The sequence below is a fragment of the Vombatus ursinus genome, unplaced genomic scaffold (assembly GCF_900497805.2).
Source record: "Vombatus ursinus unplaced genomic scaffold, bare-nosed wombat genome assembly UNPS02014798.1, whole genome shotgun sequence".
Classification (NCBI taxonomy): domain Eukaryota; kingdom Metazoa; phylum Chordata; class Mammalia; order Diprotodontia; family Vombatidae; genus Vombatus; species Vombatus ursinus.
In genome coordinates this window covers 56,356,237-56,368,569 of record NW_020954576.1, presented here as the reverse complement: position 1 = coordinate 56,368,569, position 12,333 = coordinate 56,356,237, and the positions used below count along the sequence as shown (strand labels likewise).

Genomic DNA, 12,333 nt, shown 5'->3' with positions numbered 1-12,333 from the left:
GTGAAATAAGCAGAACCAGGAAACAATACACCCGGTGGCTAGAACAATGAAAAGCCCAACAAAATAATCAAAATGAATCCTGGGGAATTATGACCAAACTTGAACCCAAAGAAGAAACAGGAGAAGACGTAACCCCTCTTCCCAATCCCTAACTGCTTCTTTGCAGGGGATGCGGGGGTGCGGGGGTGCGGGGACTATGGTTGTGAAAGATCACACATCAGATTTTTTTTCTATATGTTGGTTAACTGTGCTGAACTTTATTCTCTCCTCTTTTCATTCTTTATTATGAGGACAATATAGAAGACGTAAAAACAAGAAACAAGAACAAAAATTAAAACGAACTCGAAAATCCCACAAAGAAAACAAAATTACAGCCCCCGTGTGCCTTGGTGAAAACTCGATCTCCACTGCATCTCGTCCCATCCCCTTTAAAACCCAGAGACTACATTTCCCAGAAGTCCCAGCGCCCATGAAGAAGGCGGCACTTCCCAGGCGCCCCCTCGTGGGCGACGTCTTTCGGAGGGATCTGGTGGGTTCCCGGCGGCCCTCGCGAGTGGTTCCGGTCTCGCTGAGTGCAGGAAATGGCCGGGGCTAGCTCCGCCGCGGTGTCGGGGGCCGGTACGCCGGTGGCCGGGCCCTCGGGCCGGGACCTATTCGCGGAAGGGCTGCTGGAGTTCCTGCGGCCCGCCGTGCAGCAGCTCGACTCTCATGTGCACGCGGTTCGGTGCGAGTGGGGCGGGGTTTGGCTTTTCCGGGGGCGTGGGAAGGGGGCGGGTCTGTCGGACCGGCTGAAGCGGGGCGCTGGACCCCGGGGGCGGGGGGCGCCGGGGGCTGGAGGCCGGATCTGGACCCTAGGACCTCGGGGGCAGGGGCGCGGAGGGCTGGAGCCGGAGCCGGAGCAGAGGCGAGAGCGCCAGCCGGTACCCGTCAGCCTCGGTCTGCCCAGACCAGGCCGTTGGGGCATTGGGCGAGCCGACGGAGACTGACCGGGGCCGGGCCTTGTCTCCCTTCGCAGGGAGAGCCAGGTGGAGCTGCGGGAACAGATTGACAGTTTGGCCACAGGTGAGTGAGCGGACGCCTCCGGGTCCCGACAGGCCACGTACCCCTCCTTTTTTCCAATCCCCCGCATTTGGGTGTAATAATCCTGTTCTAGGGCCTGGATTTCCTGTGCCCCCTCTCCCGGCTCTCAAGACAGTGCCTGCTCCTTGACTCACGCCCCAGTTAGAACCTGTTCTGGTGGTTGCCCCGCTGTGTGAACATCCCCACTTTCATTGAGGCTGTTAAGGGCAGTGCCCCCTTCCCCTTTTGCCCTGCAGAACTCTGCAGAATCAATGAAGACCAGAAGGTGGCTTTGGACCTGGATCCCTACGTGAAGAAGCTCCTCAATGCCAGGAGACGAGTCGTCTTGGTTAATAACATCCTACAGAATGCTCAGGTAGGGGAATCTCAGGACGCCCACTTGAAGGTTTTCCCTCATGATTTTGCAACATCCTGGGGTATCTGCCACCTCCAAGTGTATATAAGAGGCAGGCAGTTTCCCAAACTATTAAAATATGCATAAAAGCAGTTAAGATTTTAAAAGATGGAAAAACCAAACCTCTTCATTTTACAGATGAGGAAACTGGGTGCCTTGTTAGGATTCAAACCATGGTCTACTGACTCCAGAGACAATTGAATTATATAGATTTCTTAGTTCAAACCTGTTAATTCATTGGTATAGAAAACTCAATAGTATGGAAAAAATTCCTCCATAAATATAAATTGGCACTTCACTTGTAATTTATAATCTGTTACCTGGGGATACCAAGTTATTTGCAGTCATCCAGCTAACATATGTAACATAGGAACTGAACCTAGCTCTGATGGCAAGGTCAGCCCTCTATTCGCTAAAAATCATTGCTATTTTAGGGAATTATCTCAAAAAAGTTTGGAAGTTATTGTTCCCAGTGCCAAACTTAGCTTGACCTTGTGAACAATGAGGTGATACAAAGAGCTTTTAGGGAGAAGATTGGAACTCCCAGATCATTCTTATCCTGCTGCCTGAACTCGACTTTTTTCATTCTTTCAGGAACGGTTGAGACGGTTGAACCACAGTGTTGCCAAGGAGACAGTTCGACGGCGAGCCATGCTAGAGTCAGGGGGCTACCCTTCTGGTTCCCCAAGCAAATAATGCTTCTCAGAACAACCATGAGTCCTGTTCTCTAATTGCCTTGCTTCAACTTTAGACTTCAACTGTGACTCTAGAAGACACTGAATCTATTGACCTGGAAGGAAATGGAGTATTTAAACAGCTGCTTTGCCATTTGTGTTTTGAGCACTTGGGAGCTTGATTAACCCATTTTGATTGGGTCACCAGAAGTAGCCCCTTGCCTGAATTCAGGCTGAAAAAGTTCCATGAGAATCAGTTCGTAAGTATTCTAGTTTTTAAAGAGCTGTTTATAAAAGAGTGCAGGCTTATACAGGGAAAAGCTGCAGACTCCAGATCCACCCAGCACCCTGAACCTGGGTGGCTTTTTTCCTGCTAGGTGCTAAGTTGCTCATCCCTGGACAGCTTCCCTCATAGTGACTTGTACTTTTTCCTATGCTTGCACTGAGGATTTGAGGGGAAAGGATCTTGGTGAAGAGGCCTTGCCCATCCACCCTTCTGTTGATTGCACTAGCTTTTAGCTGCCACAGCAGCATTTCTGTCAAGTGTACAATTCAATAAATGTCAGAGTATTAATGCTGTAATGCTGTATTAGGTTTACTCCAGGATGATAAGTAGGTGGGGACTAGATTCTCAGGCTTTTAAAGATATTAATTTTCTGTGCCTCTCTTTCTGGAGTCGGTCAGATTTCCAATCATGACTGCTGCACTTGCCTGGAAGGGGAGACTGAGGAGAAGAGGGGAGTGTTATAATGGATTAAAATCTTTGCTTTCCCCAAACTGTAATTTGGCAAGAAGCCTGTAAAGCAAACATCAAAACTAAGCAAAGAGAAAAGTTCCAATATTGTTAGCTGCAGGAAGGAAAAGAACCTTAGAAGGAAAGACTTTTAATAGTTTCTAAATTAAAAAACCAAAAACAATTTTCAGACACTAACAGTTCACAATAATTTCAACAAAAAAAAATTCTGGAAGGTTTTGGTCTCGGTAGGATTTCCAGAGTTGGTTTGTTCTGTGGGAGGGATTAGAGGTGTGTGTAAATCTATAAAAGAACAAAGCGTAGGAAGGCTGATACCTTCCCTTTGTGGCACAGGCCACGTAGCTGAGTCAACGGCGCATCAAATCACCTACAAGACAATGCTTCTCTCTCCATAGCTTCCAGAGGGTTTTCAGCCTTATTTTTTCGTCCCACAATTCCCTTGACCTCACACATGCCACCACTCAGGCTCCACAAAGGATGCCTGTTGCCTTTGGTAGCCCAGAAAGAATCAGAAGGAATCACTCTTGGGTCTCCATGCTCTCTTCTTCCTCTCCTTGAGGTGGCTCCTCTGCATTCTCTTCCTCTTCCTCACCTTCCTTCTTTTCTGGAGGCTTTTCATAAGCCTTTTCAGAAGGTGTCACTATCACCCCATCCCAAGTAGACATTTCTGAGGCAAGATCTAAAAGGAAAAGAGGCTGAATTAAGAACCTCAGGCAGCAAAGTCAGGGAGTCTGCTTTGTTGTGAGATAATGCTGTACCCTTTTGTGCCATGTAAGACAGTGGCAGTTATATCTACATGTCTCCTCAACAGCACAAAAGCCTATCTGCCATCCAGACTCAGTAAACAAGTACTTAGTCCTAATAGACACTCACAACTGGCATCACCCTCCTGGCCAAGGATCTTCCTATATCCTCCATGTGACAGGATACGAACCAATGTCTGAGCCGTATAGCATACCATGTCCTGAATGGGAACAAAAATGAAGATCAGTCAGAAGATGCCTGCCAAACTCACACCATTCAGGATGGAATGAGGGGCTTACTCTTAAAACCACAGCTGAAGTCTACTTCAACGACTACCTCCACTGGCCCCTTTATAAAGATTGCATTCCCCCAAATTAGTAAAGGGCTAAAAGGAAATCTGACTTGTGATTGAGAGAAGGGCTAAGGGTCCAAATAATTTTCTATCAGTTCCCATTACCTGTTGTTCCAGGGTCATGACTGTGTGTACCCGGAAGTTACCACTTTCACAGGGGTCAGTAATCCCTACTGAACCAGGAAGAAACAACCCAGCAGCCAGAATCTGAAGGCATCGCCTAGGATATAAGGGAAAGTGTTAAGAGTTGGCAAAGATAGGTCAATCACTCTAAGGAAATCAGGGTAGCTCCTAGGAGCAAGCTCTGTACCTATAAGCCACATTGAGGGCCAAGGGCTGTCTGGTAGGGTTATTCATCACAGCATAATGACCCTGGAAAAGAAAAGCATTTGATAGGAAGAACTCAGAACCAAACTGATAAATTTACCTTTTAACTAACCTAAAGTCATCTTAGTGCAGTAGGTGAGACAAATCATGAGCAGAAAGAATCTCAAATTTCTGTTTCTAGGTAGCTATGCCCTGAAGGCAAGGACTTCTTATGCCCCTTCTGTCCATAACACTTACTGAATTATCAACAATGGATCATAATTTTAATTTATTTGTCTACAATCTGACTTAAGTCTCAACAAATTTTTTCAGATTCTGACGGCTTTCAAAGTTACTACTATCAATAAATACATAGAACTTCAGCGGTCACCTTTGTTGTTCCTTTTTCCCTTTCGAGTCAAGTTCAAACTTCTTGGCCTGGTCATCCAACACTACACCATCTGACAACACTCTACCGCTCTAGTCTTCTCTCATGTTACTTCCCTCTGTGCTTTCTAGACTCTAGCCAGCCATGATCACTGCCCCTGAAAACACTGTGTGTTCACTCTTTCCTTTTGCTTAGGCTGCAGTTCTCTGTGCCTGGAATACATTCTTAATATTTTTTAAAGCCTCCCTCTAGTGCCTGCTGCCTTGCTTCACCTCCTCTCCTCTCTCAGATGCACCCACCTTGGTCAGGAAAGAATACCTACTTAAAAGCCCACACTGCACCCTCTTGTACTGTAGTCCTGAGTTGGTGTCATCTTCCTGTTAGACACTATGCTCTATGAGAGGAGGTACTATCTTACCTAAAAGCTATACTTTCCCCACAGTGTACTAACACAATGCTTTGCACATGATAAATAATATCTACCATTTATAGAACCCTTAAAGTTGCAAAAATGCTTTACGTTCATATATACATGATCATATTTGATCCTAATGACAACCCTGTAAGGTAGGTACTATTATTATGACCGTTTTACAAATAAGGAAACTGGTTAAGGGAGTAAAGTGACTTGATAAAGGTCACATAATAAATATATGAGGTAGTAGTCAAACTCTGATCTTCCAAAGTCTAATTTCAGCACTCTTAACAAGTATGTATAAATTAAAAAACCCAATTGCCCCTTCTTTCACCTACCAAAAGATCAAGGATCCAAGGTGTGAGAGGTTCAAAGCCAGGGAACCGAATCCTCAAATCCTTTAGTAGACGAATGAGAACTTTCACCCTAAGGGAAAAAGGAACCCTAGGTCAGCAGGGACAGTATATTGGACCCTAACCTTTTAAATGCTAGACAAGATTTAAGGGAGTTAACTACTACAAGTCTCATTTTTCTTATATTGCATAAAGTAAAAATGACATGCCTAGGGAAGAACTGGAAAAAAAAAATGAGTCAGTTTCAGGGATTCCTACCATCCCCCACATCTCCTGTTTCATTGCTGATACCAAAAATGACAAAAGGACTGAGGTAACCTCATTGACTGGGTTGACTTACGTAGACTGAGAAGCATTCTCTTCAAACCAACGAGCATGCCTAATGGCTGCCAAAGCACTTTGCAGAACCTTGATGTCCACTGGGAAAGAAGAGATCGAGCTGATGTCTTAAATAAATACACTGTCCTGTGAGCAACCTAATTCCACTGTCACAAAATTTTAGTCACTGGGAAAAGGGAGGGCATCTCACACTTGCTCATTCCTTGACTTCTCAACCTAGGGAGCAGGATGGCTACTGCACTATTTCTAAATTACAAACTTTCCTATTCCGCCTCAGAACCACTCTCATATAAATTCTCACTTCTAAAACCTCCCCAGTGGGCAGGTATACTTATTCAGGACTTACAAAAGTCATGTAAGAAATCCAGTGACTTCTTCAGTCACAGGATGAGTCAAACACTAACTAGATAGAACATAACATCGAGCATGCTGGCTAGCAAACAGCAAGCTCACCTGTACCCAATGCTTCTAGGTCACAAAATTCCCTGGCCAAGGAGCTGCTTGACTTACAATGTAGTTCTGGGTCCAGTTTTCGAAGATTAGGTGGCACTGTTGTAATGAGAATCTTGACTGTGGCATCGGCAGAGCTGATCTCAAAGCCAGTTTCATTGGTCAGCATAGTCAAAACTGAAGAAACAAAAGGAATGAAAGTCTTTATCAGATGGGCAAAGTATTGGAGAAGAGGAGGTTGGGAGTGGAAAAAAGTCATCTTTTCAAATAATTCTGTAGTAGAGTTCAGAACAAGAACTTAGAACAAAGAGCTTGAAGTTGGTTGGGCCAGGGAACCAATTTTCACAGCCTCTGAGAAACCACCATCCCTTACTGATGGTTTTATTTGCCTAATTTGAATGATATGTACATTGCATTCCATATAGTGCTCAGCACCAATGAGAATTCAATATATATTATGTAATAAAGCCAAACCTTCTGCAGGATCCTGTGCTCTAAGACTTTCCACCACTTTGTTCCCCAAAGCTGCAACAGCTTCCACTAGACAAAAGGAAAAGTAGAAAATAAATACCCCTCTAAAACCACTATCTGTTATTTCTGCAGATCACCTAGCGCTTTACTTATGTACCATACCTAGAAAACAAGGTATAAGCAAGGATTATCTAACATTGTAGAAAATCCCAGTCCTCATAAGGAAAGTAATAAATTATAAAGCTCAAAACATTCCAGCCTCCATCCCCCTCCCCCTGACCAGTACTTATTTACATTTCCCAAATTCCATTCCCATTTTTATTTCCAAGCTCTCTACTTTTTTCAGTTAGTATTTATTAACTTTACAACATACCCGAAACCCTAATCCCCCTCCAAATTAAATAATCACAACTTCCTTTTTCCCCTCCAACCTCCCCAGGTCCCTCTCTTTCCTCAAATTCTCTCTCCTGTAGTTTGGATCTTGAGCCCACAATGCCTCAAACACAACCCCAGCTGGTTCCCAGGACCAAGAAAGCTTGTCACCCACATGTTGGCAGGATCTTCAGAATCACTACCAGATCAGCCACATTATGCCCTGTGGTCATTGTCCCTTTCTTGTAAGATCCCACTTGCCGGACTTCTTCAATTTGCTGTTGGAAAGGGGAGAGAGGAGAGGTTAATATCAACAGAAAAAAGAACTATTGAAATCACAAAAGTGAAAATAGAAGAAAAGATCTAATTTCAGTCTTTTTATTTTACATAGTATATTATACATATCATATGACTCATTAGCAAGATTAAAATATACTATCTTAAAATCAAAAAAGCAAAAAACACATCCATGTTATAAATAAAAACTATATGTAAGCCTCATTATCATCACAGATAACCTGTTATATTAGTATTTATCCTGTCAATCAACACCAAGAATATTAAAGAGATTCCACTGTATCTTCCTTAAAAGCAGCTAGGTGGTATAAGTGAATACTGTAGGACTTGAAATCAGGAAAACCTGGTTGAATCCTGCCTCAAACACTTACTAGATGTGTGACCCTGGGCAAATCATTTTAAGTTATCCTAGCCTCAGTTCCCATATTTGTAAAGTGGGAATAATATCACCTCTTATTGTTGTGATCAAAAGAGGTAACATATGCAAAACGCCATATAAAAGCTAGCTGTGAGGTGAAAAGAGGCCTAAGGAAACTGTCACAGATCTAAGGCTATCTTCCTCCCGGGCCTCAATCAACAAAAACTTACCACCTCAAAGGTCCCTGGAGCCACAATCAAGTTGTCAATTACATTGTTGATTTTTGTTACTAAAGAAAGGATGGATGCCTGAAAAATAACATGAAATATAAAAGCCCAAGGTTAAAAAAAATCCCAAAAGTGTGTCATTGCCTGAATAGCTGAACTAGACATTATGGGTGACAATCCCAGGTCTCAGAACTTGAAAAAAAAAAATTGTTACTTTGGGGTCTGAATCAAGATTCAATTGTTAAAGAAGGTATAGCAATTTAAATTTGGCTGGACTGGAGAGTTCAAGGAAAGTAGCGTACAATTAAGGTGAATAAGATGGGTTGGGGCCACATTCTGAAGCATTTTAAAGGCTAAACAGAACTTATATTTAATTCCAGACGCAAAAGAGTTATTGAGTAGGGAAGAAATATAGTTGGACCTACACTTTAGGAAAATGAAATTCACTTCTTTCTTCTCAATACCTTCTTCTACCCAAAATGAGAAAGCTGAGAAACAACCAAATGTAAGTCTCTGCAACTATTCCCAACACCATCTTCGGCTATTCACTGTAAACTATCAAGGGAAAACATTGGGAGGAGCTCTACAACAAACCTGTTCAGCAGAGTTGGGAGCAAGGTCCTGATTCCTCTTCAGTAATGCCTCACTGAAAGTGGTTTCATCAGGTGCAGGTTTGACTCGGGGGAAGGCCATTTCACACTGAACCAGAAAGAAGTTGAAATGACAATAGGAATCACAACAATTGCTAGAGACAGAAAATGATACACAACAAACATCCTGGGAAGGAGTTAGTGTATTCTACCAGACATCAAAAAGAAATAAAGGCAGTAAAATTCCAGAGTAGTATTTTATATAAAGTCAACAATCTCTATCTTCCAAAATATCATGACATCTTATTAACAGATCATCAAGGAAAAGAGAACTCAAGGTATCCAGAAAAGGCAAAAAACAAGTGACAATATCATGAATTTCTGCCAACAGCAGCCATGGTTATACCTTCTCACTCTGCACAGCCTCTTTCTGTATGAAAGAAAATACAAGTGGACCTCAAACCCTTCCCCCAAACCGTATTTCTACCCAAATGAACTTGTGACTACACATCAGAGCACCATGGCTCTGCCTCTACAATTATGATAAGCAGAAGTGGAAGACCCAAGTTAAATTAAAGTACCAAACTCACCACATAGAAATCAAATGGGATGTGTGGCACAAATGGCCTGAACCTTTTAAAAGAAAAGAAAAGAAAACAAAGTCATTTCCCAGAACCAAATGGACGGGACTTTCTGACACATCTGCAAAAAGAAAGCATATGTAAAATAAAGAAGGCATCAGTAAAAAGGAGTTTTTTTAAATAAGGAAAGTACTCATTTTTGCTACTCAGTAAAAGTCTATCCTTTTATCATGACATCATATTCACACTTGAATAAATATGAAGTTTTGCACAGTTAAAAAACAAAAAGCAAGTGTTAGCAATATAGAACTTAAGATTCTTAATTTCTATGTGGCATCTAGCACTATCTGCCTATATAACCTTATTCTGATAAGATTAAACATTAAATGCTCGGAGCATTGGTAGCATTGGTAGTGTGAAGACTTAATAGGAGATACTAAAAATTTATACTAGCTTCACACCCACTCATTCACATAAGCTTGTAGTTTCCAGGATATGTATTATCATCCATATATAGTTAATGAGCAAACATCTCTGCAGCTACTAGAGACCTGTGTAAACAACTACCGCTCACAAATGGCAACAAGGCCACCTGAGGTATCTCTCTCAGCATGGTGGGAATGGAACCAAAAATCAACCCACTGCAGGAACAGTTCAACAAATATTAAGCACATATGTAAGACACTGAGCATGCTAGGCCCTCATTAAACTATCCCCACCTTCAAATATCTTACAGTCTCACGGGGGAAGAGAAGGGAAGAAAGAGAATGACAATACATACACAAGTAAAATTGAAAGTTACAAAAAGAACTAAACAACTATAGAGAGGGAGAGATGGAGATCAGGAAAGACCTACAGGAGTAGCCCCTGAATTTAGCTCTGAAAGAAGCTAGTAATTTTAAGAAGTAGACATGAAGAGAGATAACATTCCAGACACAGGGAACCACCCATGCAAAGGCACAGAGGCAGGAAATGAAATATTATATACTGTGAATAGCTAGCAAGCCAATTTAACTAGAAAAGGGATAGGGTGAAAAGAAGTAATATAAAATAAAACTGGAAGGCAAGAGGAAGCCACATTGTGGAGGGAGCCACGTTGTGGTGGGCTTTAAATATCAAAGCAGAGTTTGTATTTTATTCAAAAGGCACATGAAGATATTAAAGATTTTTGAATAGGGGAGTCACATGGTCAGATCTGTAAATTAGGAATCAATTATGCAGCTGCAGATGACAGAGTAGAAACACTAGAACCAGGGATACCTATTATGAGGCTATTACAATAATCTGGGGAAGATGTGATAAGGACCTGAACTTGGATAGAGGCAATGTGAAAGAGAACAGAAAACAGGATAAGTGCAAGATGTCACAGAAACAATTGGGAGGAGAGAGTTGTCTGAGACAGAATATGGCCTCATAAAAAGCAAGCAATATTTATTTACCCACTCCAAAGCCTCTATTGTAAAACGACTTAGACTAGAAAATAATCAGGTAGTGGAAAACACACCCATCTGGTACTCAAAGGTGGTACTAACCCTCCTCCTGGTCCTCCCCTGGAGCCAAAGCGCCCTCCACGACCACGGCCTCGATCACCCCTATAAATAAGACAATCGAATTGTTATGCAGAGTGAAGAAACCAATAACATCCTCACCATAGACTGATCCAAACCTATCCCAGTTTCTTTACCCCATGTTATCAGTTAACTTAATTCAATGCGTATTCTGCTTAACCAACCTCTCAAACATTCAACTCAACAAGCATTTATTTTCAAAAATCTTTTTTATTGATCTTCTGTTTTTACATAATGCTTATTTCTGAATATATCCCTCCTTCTTCCCCTATCTAGGATAGCACTGAGAGAGAATTAAGAGAAGAGTTATACAAACTCCACCAACACATCCCCAGCATCTGGCAGTATATGCAAAAATACTGCACTACAGTGCTCAACAAACATTTATTAATGTAGAGGTTGCTAGTCTAAGTAAATAAGGATGCCAGAAAGATCTGGTTCCAAGTCCTGCCTGAGATACATACTCGCTGTGTAACCCTGGACAAGTCACTCAACTTCTTCAGTGCCCGAGGCAACTCTAAAACTAATAGGTGGCAACCTGCATTAGCAGGGGAAATGCCTTACTGGGAGTTCCCTACCAGGGCAAGGAAATCATACGTGCAAGGAGTTCCCTGCTCCAGGTCCAGATGCTGAGGATGGGAGCAGCTCTAGACCTCAAGGAGCTTACATTCGTTTTACTGGGGAATGCAGGCATAGTTTGGTTGGTATAGAATTAAACTTGTAAATTAACTTTGGTAGTATTTTGTTACATTGGCAGGGCCCAGCCATGAGCACTGAATATTCCTCCAGCTATTTAATTTGCTATTTATGTCCATGAGCACTCTGTAATTGAATCTGTATATAAGTATTTTGTGTTATGGTATATTTATTCCCAACTATTTTATATTTAGCTAAATGAGATTTCCATTTCTATTACTGCCCTGCAAGATAACTTGATGAGAAAGACAAGATGAATGGGAAAAACTCAGAAAGGGCTTCCTTGTAATAAGTGTCACCCGAGGCAAGGACTCCAGGCGCTCTGCCTCCCCTGTCCCCTGAGACGACGACTCGACTCCCTCAGCCTTAAGAGGTAAGAGCTCCCCTGGGTTTCTCCCTCCCCCAACAAAATTCTGGGCTCTGCCATGAGTCCATCCCTCCCCCACCCGGCCTTGGGACCTTGGGATCCAGCCAAGTCCTGGACACCCGTCCCTCCAGCTTGCTGGCGCTCTGGCCTCACTGCCTCCAGCCTTGGTCCTCATCCCCAGCTCTAGGTCTCCCCTGGAGCCCCCCGGCGTCTCACCTCATGGTTCCCACAGTCTTGAACAATGGAGGCCCCGCCAACCGCCCCTTCCTCTGAGGAGCCAACAACCGGAGAGGCTGCTTGCCGGCACGTTCCAATAAGACCGGTCGCTATTGGCTCCTGCGTCATTCCATCGTCCACGCCCATTGGTCTCCTCGGGCAAGCAGAATTATCAGCCATTGGGAGAGCCTGCTGTACTGGGAAACAACCAATGAGAATCAGTTTGATGAGAAGCGGCGACAGGAGCTACTTGTAGAACATTCGGCAGGAGGCGCTGTGGAAAGAATCATGTAATGTTCACACACACACACACACACACACACACACACACACACACACAC

At 43.0% G+C, this 12,333-nt stretch overlaps 2 protein-coding genes across 2 annotated transcripts; one reads left to right on the top strand and one right to left on the bottom strand.

Moving 5' to 3' along the window:
• The first annotated feature begins 566 nt into the window (after positions 1-566).
• On the top strand, positions 567-2,730 carry LOC114049916 (SNARE-associated protein Snapin). The gene is made up of 4 exons (XM_027871366.1): positions 567-724; positions 1,016-1,062; positions 1,317-1,435; positions 2,069-2,730. The coding sequence occupies exons 1-4, from the start codon at positions 582-584 to the stop codon at positions 2,168-2,170; spliced, it is 411 nt and encodes a 136-aa protein (XP_027727167.1). The 5' UTR covers positions 567-581; the 3' UTR covers positions 2,171-2,730.
• A 591-nt stretch (positions 2,731-3,321) lies between these two features.
• Positions 3,322-12,083, bottom strand: LOC114049915 (interleukin enhancer-binding factor 2). Its single transcript, XM_027871365.1, has 14 exons — positions 11,993-12,083; positions 10,678-10,737; positions 9,155-9,197; positions 8,569-8,673; positions 7,978-8,055; positions 7,268-7,370; positions 6,724-6,789; positions 6,310-6,426; positions 5,801-5,879; positions 5,446-5,533; positions 4,309-4,370; positions 4,104-4,218; positions 3,776-3,866; positions 3,322-3,581 (listed from the first exon to the last, which is right to left on the bottom strand). The coding sequence occupies exons 1-14, from the start codon at positions 11,995-11,997 to the stop codon at positions 3,421-3,423; spliced, it is 1,173 nt and encodes a 390-aa protein (XP_027727166.1). The 5' UTR covers positions 11,998-12,083; the 3' UTR covers positions 3,322-3,420.
• Positions 12,084-12,333: the final 250 nt, after the last annotated feature.

Bases quoted from the DNA above. Each gene is read 5' to 3' on its own strand.
- LOC114049916 (XM_027871366.1), top strand. From the start codon at position 582: ATGGCCGGGGCTAGCTCCGCCGCGGTGTCGGGGGCCGGTACGCCGGTG. The intron at 725-1,015 runs GTGCGAGTGGGG...CTCCCTTCGCAG, and splicing joins TCTCATGTGCACGCGGTTCG to GGAGAGCCAGGTGGAGCTGC. The intron at 1,063-1,316 runs GTGAGTGAGCGG...TTTGCCCTGCAG, and splicing joins GATTGACAGTTTGGCCACAG to AACTCTGCAGAATCAATGAA.
- LOC114049915 (XM_027871365.1), bottom strand. The intron at 6,790-7,267 runs GTGGGTGACAAG...CCTTTTGTCTAG, and splicing joins TCTGAAGATCCTGCCAACAT to TGGAAGCTGTTGCAGCTTTG. The intron at 4,219-4,308 runs GTACAGAGCTTG...CTTATATCCTAG, and splicing joins GCCCTCAATGTGGCTTATAG to GCGATGCCTTCAGATTCTGG.